This window comes from Perca flavescens, chromosome 19 (assembly GCF_004354835.1).
Source record: "Perca flavescens isolate YP-PL-M2 chromosome 19, PFLA_1.0, whole genome shotgun sequence".
Taxonomy (NCBI): Eukaryota; Metazoa; Chordata; class Actinopteri; order Perciformes; family Percidae; genus Perca; species Perca flavescens.
The window spans coordinates 24,748,438-24,761,207 of NC_041349.1; the positions used below are offsets into that span (position 1 = coordinate 24,748,438).

Sequence of the window (12,770 nt, forward strand, 5' to 3'; positions counted from 1 at the left end):
CACGGCTTGTTGTTATTTCCTTGAGGTGATCAAATCCAGTCTAGATAAGGGAGGAGTGGTTGGGGCCGTTTTTTTGGATCTACGTAAGGCATTCGACACCGTTAACCACTCAGTGCTGCTAACAAAATTGTGGTATTTTAATTTTTCCGCAAACACTATTAGCTGGCTGCAATCTTATCTAGCAGACCGTTACCAGTGCGTAAGAATAAATGATAAAACTTCACCGTTTAGATCCTGTATTACAGGGGTACCCCAGGGGTCTATTCTGGGGCCATTGCTCTTCAGTTTGTACATCAATGACCTACCTTCCATTTGTGAGGACGTGGAGGTCTTGATGTACGCTGACGACACGGTTTTATAAACACACGGTTCCAATGTTAATATTGTTGCTGCTAAACTATCTGAGGCAATGATTAAAGCAACAGAAAGAATGAACAAGTTGTGTCTTACGTTGAATACGGAGAAGACGGTAACAATGTATTTCTCAAATAAAAAAATTCAAAGTCCACTCCCACATATTTATGTGGATAGTTAAATGATCCAAAATGTGGAAGAAGTTAAATACCTGGGAGTGATCTTGGATCCTGTACTAGATTTTAAAAAACATGTTAAAAGGGTTTGTCGTGTTTTGACATTTAATATTGCTAACTTCAGGCACATTAGAAGTTCTTTGTCATTGGAAGCAGCAAAATCTTATTTTAATGCAATGATTTTATCGCATATATTGTATTGTATGTCATCATGGTCTCAAGCCAAACAAACTGTTTTAAATCCTCTTAGATCTTTACATAATCAAGCTTTGAAAATCCTAGACAAAAAACCTAGACGGCACCACCACTGTAGTATAGTGGAGAAGTACCGTATTTTGAGCTTTGATAATTTGATCAGGTATTCTAATATCCGTCTGGTTCACAAAATTCTTAATGATGCCGCTCCACCCCCTTTAAAAACATATGTACAGCTACGCTCCAAATTTACAAACAGAGTCTTGAGATCTGTATCCAGGGGTGATTGCAATGTTCCCAAAAGAAAATCTGTTTTTTCTCAATCAGCCTTTTCCTATAAAGCAGTCAAAGAATGGAATGGGCTTCCTAACAATTTAAAGAATATCTCAAATTTTAAAAGTTTCTTGCGGGCAGTTAAATACTTCCTTTTAGAACATCAGACCTGCTCTCACTAACGCTTTTTATTCCATTGTTGTGTATATTTGTGTATTGCACCTTCGGTGTAAATAGTCTATTTATATTGTCTTAACTGTCTTGTTGTACAAACATGTTATGTTTATTGTTTTTGTCATGAACTCAACTCTGTTATGTCATTATAATTGTGGAGGACTACAGATGGAAAGTAGCATAATGCTAAATCTGGTGCAGCCATCTTTTTAATGTAACTGCACATTGTCCTGCTAAATAAACTAAACTAAACTAAACTAAACATGCAGATTGCGGGTGCAAATTGAATGAGAAAAAAAACAGGGCAAATTTGCACTATGCTACTATGTGCATAAATCTAGCCCTTAAACTGCAATGATATTACTTCTATAAGTACTAAGGTGCATGGTAAGGAAACAAAGAGGGACTAGGGGCAAGATTGATGACAAAAAAGGTTGAGAAGCAGACACTTCTGCTCCATGAGCTGGCAGTGCTACCCAAGAACAGCAGGCCTTAAGGCAGGGTGGAAGATGCCGGTCAGCTAAACTTCCAACTTTGCTTTCCAATTTCCTGGGCAAGACCCTAGTTAGAATGAATGGAGGTAGGAGAAGCTGCAAAGCTGCAAAACTGCCAAATGAGCATCAGTATAGACTAAAGGAAGAGACTAGACCTGTTCTATGGAGAGTTCCTTGCTGGCGGCTCCTGAAAGCTCACTGATCTTGTCAGTGTACATGTCAAGGCCCAGGGATATGATCGTCTCCAGGGTGAACTCAGCGGCGGTTGGGTCAAAAGAGCACTGCAGCTCTTCGCAAATCTGCTTCCAGTGCCTGAAAGAAAGGTAGCATTGAAAGTATGGTTAGAAGAGCTTCACAATTTGTACAACATATGACACCCTCTATCTTTGGACCATTAGTCATTAGCAAACAGAGGCGATAACACATTACAAAAACACATGCCAAAATCATGCTAATACTTTAACATATCTGGCAGTACTAGCTATTAAAGTAAAACTTTCACAATTCTACAACTTGATATTTATATATATTTTTTTATTTATTCAGTAGACAGCGCTAAACTACATTATAACCTCACACATAAAGCTTAGCGAAAGTTTAGTCATTTTGTCTTGGTGCTCTCATTCATTCACAATCTCTCTGTCTCCCGCTCTCTGGATTCTACTCTATCAGCTGACTATGAGCGTTCACTCTAAATAACCAACCTGATATTGCCCAATCTGTCGAGCTGTCAGTTGTCATTTCAGTATGAACCAACCACTGCGTCCTCCACCCCATTCACCTTCAGTCTCCATCACATCCAGTGCCCAGTACTGCTTCACAAACCAACATCCAGATCTTCAGCCAACTCTTTTCACCTCTTCACCACCACAACCAGTATCAAGACCCTGGGGGGTCTTATTCCTGAACTAATCATATCATCGCTGCCCTCCTTAATATACAGTACTACGTCACAATTTGGGTCTAATCGCCAAAGACTCTTCACAATTCACCTTATTGTGCATCATGTAATACATTTCTTTTTCATTCTAATAAAGTCTCTCATGATTGGAATTTGTACAGGTTTTTTTTTGTTTTTTTGAACAGAAGCTCCAGAAGCATCCAGGAATAAACGACTCTTCAGTGATGTACTCAAACAAAGAATAGTGTGTGCTTATCCTGCTTAAAAAGGTATATAAAACTAGGATATTTGTAATGCTTAGATATAAATAGATTGATATCTGGGCATGACAGGTGTATCACCCCCCTCTGAGCTCTGTACGGAGGCACCATTAGCACACGGACTGACATGACTGACAGGTGGCAATGAGAAGGGTAAAAAATAGAGAGGGAGGAGACGGAGCATAATCACCCTACGGAGCATAATCACCCTATAACCCTCTGGCTATTGTCTTCCTTTTCAATCACAGCAACAGTGATCTCATTTAATGTAGGTAACTTAGTTATTTTATTAACCACAAAGAGAATACGCCCTTTTAAAAACCTTGTCATCTTTCTTTTCATTACCCTTAACAACTACCATAACGGCCAGTGTGCTGAACAAAGGATGTATGTGAACAAAGGATGTATTTAGATTCTCTTTTTGTTTTATCTTACTGTAGTTCTTTATGGCGCAAGGCACCAAGACAAGTCAGAATTCTGGTTTTGAAAAATAGGGATTTCTTTGCAGACAGTGTGTATGCATTCAAATGTGGCACCACTTTCCCAGATGGAGGACAGAATGCAACAAAGGTCTTTCTCCTCTGGGAATGGAGCTACTGACACTGATGAGGGGAAACAAGTCTGAGAGGAAGACCTTGCATAGAAGGCAGCAAAACAAACTTTATGGACCAAGCACAGCTATAAGCTTATTCTACAAGACTTAGCAACATGCTCCCCTGCACAACAAACTAAGTATGCAGATCCATCATTCATCCCTGTCTGATATTAGTCTTTTAAATAAGAACTTTAAAGCATCAACTCTTTTTTAACTATTTTAAATTGTATTCATGATCCTGCCATCTCTTGTACATTGTAACTATTGCAAGACAGTAGTTCCAAGATATAATGAAATGACAAGCGTTATATGACAAGGAAATACATGTAGATACTTTGGTTTCAGTCAATACCTGTCTCTCATGGCTGGGTTCCTCAGATCAGCAATGAGAGGGATGATCCTCTTGAACTGGTCAATCTTGTTCTTGGAGAAATCTACTATGTCCCACTCCTTATCCTGCAATCAGACAAAGATCAGGTCCCCAATACTGCATAAATATGAGAGCATTTGAGCATCTTATTTTGGTGGGGCCTTTTGTGATATTAGCACAAACGTTTTTGCATCTTGAGGGGAGGCCATGGATTTAGCTGTCAGACCTAATATTGTCCCCTAAAAGACTGCTATATGAAAAAAAGGGCATTCTGTGTTTTTCTAATGTACTGAGACAATGAACAATGTACAGATCCTAGATTGTACGGTATTGATTAAATGTATTGTTTTGACATTTATGTAATTTATATGTGTGAAACAAGAAACAAAACCTAAACTGACACAGGTAATATACTGTATCATATCTAAACTATGACAGTCACACTGTAGAAGGATGCCAAAATCTGCAGCTATTTAATCAACTATGTGTGGCAGAAGAACTGACCTTTAGTTCTCTCTGGAGTTTGTGGAGTTTTTTGAACATATCCTGTGCTGTGCTCTCCATGCTTTCCGTCCGCAGCGTAGCAAACTGACCAACCTTCCAGATGTTCCAATTGGCATTCCACTCTTGTGTAATCTCCCAGACCTGCTGCAGGTTGTCTATGTCCTGTACAACACATGCAGACACACACAAACAAAAGCTCAATTATAAAATGTGCCTTGCATCACTGTTACAAGGCTAGCAATTGCAACAAAAATGATTCCTTTAAAATCTATTGCAATATCCTGGTTTTGAATTCACGTGTTGCATGTCAACCGCTCTCTGTGATGTCCTGTCAATTCCCTAATACCATATACTATTCAAATACTTGACAAACTGCCCCAAAAAATGCTTAAAAACAACTTGCTTCATTTACACGTTGAGCCTGTTTATCACAACCAAAATTTCCACAGTAACCCTCTCTGGATTAACTGCTAATTATGTTACAGTCTTTATACAGTATGTTAGGACTATGAGCCTAGTGCTGTGTCAGACCTTCTCCAGTGCCCGGATGCTTTTTGAGGGAAGCTGTTCTATTTTGAAGAAGCCCAGGCCGTGAATGATGGTACCCTCTTCCTGTTTTAGAGCCTCAAGTTGGCTGCGATGCTCTGCTACTCGGTTTAAGGCCAACTCAGTGCTCAGTGCACTGTCAAATGGACCTGGACAAGCACATGCAAAAATGTAGGGTTATACAAAACATAAAAAGCATACAATATACAAACATACACATTCATATGTCCCCACACAAAAGCACAAAAACAAATGGAAAACATATTGTACAATACCTACTGTATATTATATTACAGTCAGCAAGAATGCACACAGATTTGCATATATTGTGATATCTTCATGCAAATCATGGATGACCAACTGACACCTCTGTCATACAGACAGTACAAAGAAAATGTGAACTGATAGATTTCTCCAAACAAACTCAGGTTAGTGTAGGCCTTGATAAACTACAGATTTGTTAATCAATTAAAGATTTAGTCATAAGGCATCTATCAGAAATATATGTTGTGTAATATCTCTTATACTGTATTATGCAATTGCAAGCAATGTTGCCAGACTGCTGTATGGAGATTCTTAAAGTTACAGGATTACAGATTTTTGCATTAATGTAACAAAGTACCTTTGTTTGTCTGGTATTCAATTCACTCTAGTAGCAAACAACAATCCTTTACTGTAGCTTGAATTTTCAGAAGCAGATTAGACACAGGCTATTGGTAATCTAAAGAGACTTTCTATAGATCAGTAATGGCTCATGGACAGAAAGACAGAGAGAGCAACAGTACACCATGTTGATGAAACACTTGGTGATAAGGTATAGTGACCTGTGCTGTTGAACTCCTGCAAAGTGGTCTGGATTTTCTTCTTGAAATCCTCAGAAGAGAGGATGAGGTTGTTCTTAAACTTCTCCTTGTGCTTCTGCAGCATGATGTCACTGTCAATCAACACCTGCTGAAACCACACCCACTCCCCATTCAGCATCTCACGTCTATCCTGCACCTGTGGGTAAACCAAGTGACATAATTGGAATAAGGATAAGGAATGTTTTTGTGTTCATTTATATGTAGATACAGATACATTATCCATCACAATGTGTGTATTCTGCTAAAAAATCTAAAGTGTGTGTGTGTGTGTTTTCATATTTGGTAGCCTAGGAAACACACACAGGCTGGTAGTAAGAGGGCTGCAACAACTTGGGATGGCCAAAAAGAGGGCGAAACGGCTTGCAAAGTACTGCGCCATATCTGCTATTATTGGCAGCCGCCACATATGGCGGAGACGCTGCTACTTATATCCTTAAGAACTGAGTATTGTGCTAGTTATACTCTTAAGAAGGGAGTATTGTGCTAGTTATACCCTTAAGAACTGAGTATTGTGCTACTTATACCCTTAAGAACTGAGTATTGTGCTACTTATATCCTCGAGAAGTGAGTTTTGTGCTTGTTAAGTGATATTGTGAAAATATGCTGCGTGCCACTGGTCCATGAGTTGTCTTGTATTGTACTGCATCTGTAATATTTGTGTCCCTGTACTATTTTTCTTTATGTGGACATAAATAAATGGTTAAAATGTGTGTGTGTGTGTGTGTGTGTGTGTGTGTGTGTGTGTGTGTGTGTGTGTGTGTGTGTGTGTGTGTGTGTGTGTGTACAAAAATCCTACAGATTTCGTTATTTTACTTCAGGGAGGGTGAACAACCAATATATTGGTCTTGATTACGTGATATGTAATGGCAATTTGAATTTATAAACTGTTTCTATCCTGTCTCTCTGTGAGCAAACTATTTCTCTTTTTGCATACCTGCATAATTATTATAACTTGTAGCACAAGATATGACAAGTATTTTACTTAATGAATAAATTAAAACAGCAATAGTAGGCCCGTTCTTTTACCAACTGAATGTTTGGGAGAGAAACCTGAGAGACAATACAGGTTGCAATCACAACAGTAAACAGACATATACATTCCTGTATCGTGTTCGCAGTATATGTGTATATTTGTTTATTAATGAGCAAGGTGCTTACAGCCTGTTCCACTGGGACCTCATATTTGTCCAGGATGGCAAACTGTTCATGGATAAGAGGAATCTGAGCCTCTGTCTTGGCCAAATCGCCCTGGAGAGTCACCAAGAGCTTCAGGCTCTCACTAAGCTCTGCCAGTGTCTGAGGGGGTTGTCTCAGCCTAAACACATACATACAAACAAATACACCACTTTTAGCACACTACATATTTCAAATGTTTAAGGTATTAAAAGGGGTGATATAATTATTATATAGGGTATTTCACACTGTTCCTTTAGGTCTCCTAATAGGGTATGTAACATTGGTTGGGCTGAAAATGGCCCGGCTGCTGTTCTATGGGCCCTAATGCAACCCTGTGAAAAAGCCCGGATGAAACGAGCACTTTTCTGCCTTAAATGGTATGCTCATGAATATTTAGATGAGCTGCGCATTGATTGGTTGGTTGAAGCACACCCACACCCACCCACACCCACACCCACTGCAAGAGCGGTAGATGGCTCTGTCACCAGGTTTGATGAAGCTGGCTCATCATTGAGCGACTCAAGCGATCAAGCTGTCTTATAAGAAGGCCGTGCATGCTCCCGTTCTGCCTTTCGCTCTGCTGCCTGCCTGCATTGAGAACACTTGAGCTTTGTGAGTTTGTTTCGAGATGGAAGAACCAGAAACACCACCTTCAACTTCGAGTGATCGTGGTGGTAAGGAAGGAGACCACCTCTGGCCCTACTTAGAGTCCCTGTTTTCATTTGTCGTGAAAGACAATTCATAGAGAATGAAGTGCCTACTCAGCCTCCCGAAAGATTGCGAAATAATGGCCTTCAAAAATTCACCGTCGAATTTGAAGAAACATATCAAGGTAAGTTACAAATTATAGTACACAAATGGCACACCAGCTTAAGCTATCATGTTCAGGACATGCTGCGGTGTTGTACATTCCTGTCCTTGTACTGCTTGTACTGATGTGTGTTGAGTTATTTAAACAAATGATTGGGGAAATAAACGCCTCTTGTCCGCGAGTCGGCAGGTACCGGCTGCTGTCACGAGCTCTACATAGTTGATTTCTTGCATAAAAAAGTCTCAGAAGTGAATTTAGAAATGAAATAACAGATGAACAATGTATTAAATTTCTGAGATCTGCGCAACCTAGATTTAGAAGACCAGCTGGTCTCAGATTAGTGGTTTGTATGTAAATGTTGGAGCGTGACAAAGGTACAGACTAGAGCCAAATAAGGTACAGCCACCGAGTTGACGTCAACTATGAGCTTTGTTGAGCTTCGCCCGTTTTCAGCAGCAGTTTCAAATTGTGAGATTTGTATAAGAAATAGGTATCAATGGGGCTTTGAGGTTCTATGTTTGCCTATTTTACCCACCGAAATGTCGTAATTCAACTATGACAAGGTAAACTCGGTTTTGCATTCGATCACCCCATCTATCTCCTCCCTTTCCTTTCTCATCTCTTCCTCCCTTCATTTTCATCTTCTCTCAATGACCAAAGATCAGGATAGGTTAAATCAATAAAGTTTTTATAGGGCGCACCAGCTGCTTAGGGGTTTCAAGATGCCTACCATGAACTGCAACATCCTTGGTTCAAGTCCGGCCGTGGACCTTTGTAAGATCTCTTGTCATGTCATTTCTCTGTCTGTAATAAATACATACAAATTTTCCCCCTAAATAAAGTCTTTTCACTTGACTCCTTACTTGTTGGCATTATCTTGCAGGGAGGCATGAAGTTCTTTAAGGCGGGTGCTAGCCATGTGGCTGAGCAGCTGAGTGAACTTGGTTTGCCACTCACTGCAGAGCTGCGCCAAGGAGGACTTGAGTGGTGAACAGTCCAGCATGACAAACCGGATGTTAAATACTGTCTCTTCCTGTTGAACACTGGAGGCCTTTTCTGTGTACCTGTGGTTCAACAATGGACAGGACACAGAAATGCAGAAGAGGGAGATTAATGCGTCTACACACTTCTTTATGGTAAACAACAACTTTTAAAGAATGTCTTACCACAAAATGAAATAAAAGTTTACTTGGGGAATGGAAACAAATAAAAAACAGACACAATTAGAATGTAGGTCTGTAGAATGTGTATTTTAAGGAACTACAATTTGTTTGCAAGGTGATTGTTAAAAGTTGGTAGTTTCCCCTTTTATAGCGTACATTGGCTGTAGTCTGCTTTAATGCATGCCACTTATAATGTACTCCAATGCTTTTACAGAAAAAATAAATGCTTCATAGAAAGTTCCTAAACAGGTTAATTGAATGATGTTTAGAAATTAGTTTTTATTGCACCGTGCCTGTGTATGTCTGCATCAAAAGTAGTGACTGGTGGGTTTAGTCTCCGGTAACGTTGTATAAAGGAGTCCTGGTTGTTCTCCCAGATATCCCTGTATTTGTCCCAGGTCTTCAGATAGGCCTGCAGGTGGCTTTCATTGGCTGTCATCCCTGTAGAAATTGCAGCCTGAATCTTCCTTATCTCCTCGTCTTGCTCTGAAATAACAAAGAAGACAAGGGTGAAAACACGAACAAGAAAGACATGGTCGCATATACATATACAACAGTTTAGTAATCCCTGTCCGAAATTCTGTAATTTCCATACACATCAGGTCTACATTTGCTCATCACCCAGTAAAGACAAACTGCATGTGCACATTGGTACTCTTTCTTGGGAAATGTAGATTCTTAAAATGAAAGATGATGTTTAAAAAAACAGATCTAACCTATGTTGATGTATATGGGGTTACCCTGTGACCGTTTGCAGGAGAGAACTTCAGGCAGTCGTTTAAATTCTGAAATGGTTTTGATGAGCTGGGGCATAATGTTCACAATCTGAGCAAGCTTTCCAAGCGTCGGTGAGAACTCGAGCTGTCAAAACAAACAAACACAACAGACAGACACACACACACACACACACACACACACACACACACACACACACACACACACAGAGAGAACATATCCATACATCATCAAATACAACAAAAGCACACTATAACATAAGTACGTACACACACACACACACACACACACACACACACACACACACACACACACACACACACACACACACACACACACACACACACACACACACACTTTTCAGGCCAATTTAAATACTGCACGTGTTTGTAAGTGTGATAAACTATATGGGCACCAAAACACAAGTCATACCATAAACACACAGCAGAGGCTTACACTACTGTAAGTGCACAGTGAAGACCATGCTTTAGAGTGTGGCATGTGTACCTGTGTGTGTTTGAGTTTATTATCACAGTCACAGGTTGTAATTTGTCCTAATGCTTGATTGCAGCATGTGATATGCTGTTTGATCAGGAGAGGACAGCTACTGTATTCTTCCAGTATGGGTGTTGTCCTGTCTGCATGGGAATCTCAGTTTGACCCACATGCAGTAGCAGTACGTTTCCACAGGCAGTGTTTTTCAACTGTAACTCAAGATTTCAAGCGTGAGAAGAGTTGTGTCACCACAACATGATGCCGATGGTTAGTGTACATGTTTTGCAGACAATGAGTTGTTGGTGTTGAAATGCGTTTTCTATCATTTTATATCTGGCCTAAAACAACAGTTTGGTATGTTTTATACTCCAGTCACACACTTTGCTGCTTAAAAAGTTGTGTTTAGTTTAGTTCAAATAATGTTATATTATTAGCAACAAGCTAGTTGTCATTGCTACAATGCTAATGTTACTACAATGCTAGCTACTACTACTAAAACAAATACACTCAAACCCACCAAGAGTACCAACTGCCTGGACAACGTTTTGCCAAGCTAGCTGTTAACATCTCTGTAGTCATACAGAGATGTATCATAAAGTAGGCTATAGGAAAAATCACAATCTTTTGCAACTCAGTCTCAACTTTGGGAGAGCGGTGAACATCTGGGAACTTCTCCCAATCAAACTGCCAACTAGGCAGCGTTGATCATATATACGAATCACGATTCACCTCAAATGTTTTCAGAAACACTCCGCGGCTATGACTGATTGTTTTCTTTATGTCAATAGAAGCACTAGGAGAAGGCAGAAGAACTGTCCCATGTAGTAATGTCAGGATAGTGTGACAGTTTCAGCAAATATGACAAAACATTTTTTTATAAAATTTACCAACTGAACATTTAAACTAGCAGCACAATGATACTTGTTGTATGTCAGCATATGGAGACATATTCTAACATATATGACCATACTTTATACTTAGTATCACATGACCCAACTGGATTAAGAGGGGTTGATTGTACCTTTGGTGTGGTTTGGGGAGTTGTCTGTCGCAGTGCTACCAGGACTTTGAACAACGGATTGGGCGATGTCTTGCTGTCTCCATTGATGGCCCTGGATAGCTTCTTCATGGAGCGCTTGATGTTGTTTCTTAGAGCTTCCTCTACCATGTGGTCCACTTTCTCTGTGTAGGTCACCCAGTGCTCCTGGACCTTAAATACCATGGTAAAAATGTACACACATTACATGTAGGCTGCATCTGTTATCAAATAACTACTACTAGTTGAATAATATATGTGGGGTCGTTACTATTTTATCCAGCATTTTTGTACTGCTTTAAACTTCATCTCTAGAAAAAAAGGTGAACTACTGGCCATTTAACAGTTGCAAGAGAAACACCTGTCTAAATCAACCTCTACCAATACTGAATAAGAAACAAAGCACAGACCTCAGCTCCATCATTAGAGAAGGTGTTATGGATACGGGTCATAATATCAGCAATTCTCTGGTGTGCTGAGTGCAGTATTTGGAGCTGGCTCTGCTGGTGACTCTTCTGGTTATCCTCAAACTCCAGGTTCCTAAGAATTACAACAGGAGAAACACCCATGATGCAACCAACAAAGGAAACAAATATGCATTACTTGGAACAAAGATATATTTAAGAAGCAACCCATGTGCATCGCATTAGACAATGTCAAGAAGTGGAGATGCTGGTTTTCTAGACAATATCCTCTACATCTGAACTGAGGGAATAGAGATTTCAAAGAACAAAAGCATAGACGAAATGTGAACATGTCTCCACTGAGTACAAGATTAAATGAATAAGAAGAATACAGTGATATGATGGTGTTATGTTTAAATCTATTGAAAAACAAATTTACCCACTGTTTATAAATATGCATTTTAAATACATATACTTAATTTTAAATGTATGAACCATGTCATAAGAAATGACGTAAAACATGAAACAAAATATCTGCACACTTAATATTCTTTATTTTGTGTATTTACTGCATAAGGCAACGCATGCAATGAGGAAGTAATCACATATGTGTTGTTACCTGTACACAGTCTTCCCATCCAGTCTAACCAGCAATGTTTCACTGATTTGGCGACAGAGGTTGGAAATGTTTAGATTAGATACTTTGTATCCATCAACTATCAACTGGACCTGGAGTGTAATGAGAGAAGAGGAGAGCACTCAATGACTGTAGTCCAATGTGGTTTGCCTACTGAACCAAGAATAAGTTACAGATCTGTTGAGGACGCTTTTAGTTACTTTTGTCCTGTTCTGGAACATACTGCCTGATGATCTAAGAAAACTGTCTCCATGTTCAAAAACTAAACTGAAAACAACTTTTCATTCAGGGGATTAAATCCATACTTTAATCCAAACTCTACATTCACCCACTTTTCTGCCAACAGTCTGAATCTCAAAAGACATTGAGGAAAATAAAAGTTAATACCGTTAACAAAAACAAATGTACACCTGCCCATATCAGTAAGGGATGAACTTTGTGTCACAACCTTGTCAACATGCAGGAGACATTCACGGATGAAGACGTTAGAAGCTCCTTTAGAAAACCACAGGAGCTTGGTCAGCCCCGGCTGAATCTTCTTATCCATGAAACGAATTCGCTCCCGAAACAGATCAAACTCGTCAGGAGACAGCATTCCAATGATCCTT

General features: G+C 39.6%; 1 protein-coding gene across 4 annotated transcripts in view; it reads right to left on the reverse strand.

Moving 5' to 3' along the window:
- dnah2 (dynein, axonemal, heavy chain 2) overlaps positions 1 to 12,770 on the reverse strand; it is a 103,590-nt gene that overhangs the window by 71,280 nt on the left and 19,540 nt on the right. For all 4 annotated transcript variants that reach the window (XM_028563758.1, XM_028563755.1, XM_028563757.1 and 1 more), the window contains exons 15-27: positions 12,611 to 12,767; positions 12,145 to 12,254; positions 11,532 to 11,661; positions 11,107 to 11,295; positions 9,572 to 9,716; positions 9,149 to 9,341; positions 8,556 to 8,756; positions 6,864 to 7,020; positions 5,667 to 5,841; positions 4,828 to 4,991; positions 4,297 to 4,458; positions 3,775 to 3,878; positions 1,822 to 1,978 (exon numbers count right to left, since the gene is read on the reverse strand). In XM_028563758.1, coding sequence (XP_028419559.1) covers positions 1,822 to 1,978; positions 3,775 to 3,878; positions 4,297 to 4,458; positions 4,828 to 4,991; positions 5,667 to 5,841; positions 6,864 to 7,020; positions 8,556 to 8,756; positions 9,149 to 9,341; positions 9,572 to 9,716; positions 11,107 to 11,295; positions 11,532 to 11,661; positions 12,145 to 12,254; positions 12,611 to 12,767 — 2,044 coding nt within the window. The remainder of the gene's footprint in view (positions 1 to 1,821; positions 1,979 to 3,774; positions 3,879 to 4,296; positions 4,459 to 4,827; positions 4,992 to 5,666; positions 5,842 to 6,863; positions 7,021 to 8,555; positions 8,757 to 9,148; positions 9,342 to 9,571; positions 9,717 to 11,106; positions 11,296 to 11,531; positions 11,662 to 12,144; positions 12,255 to 12,610; positions 12,768 to 12,770) is intronic.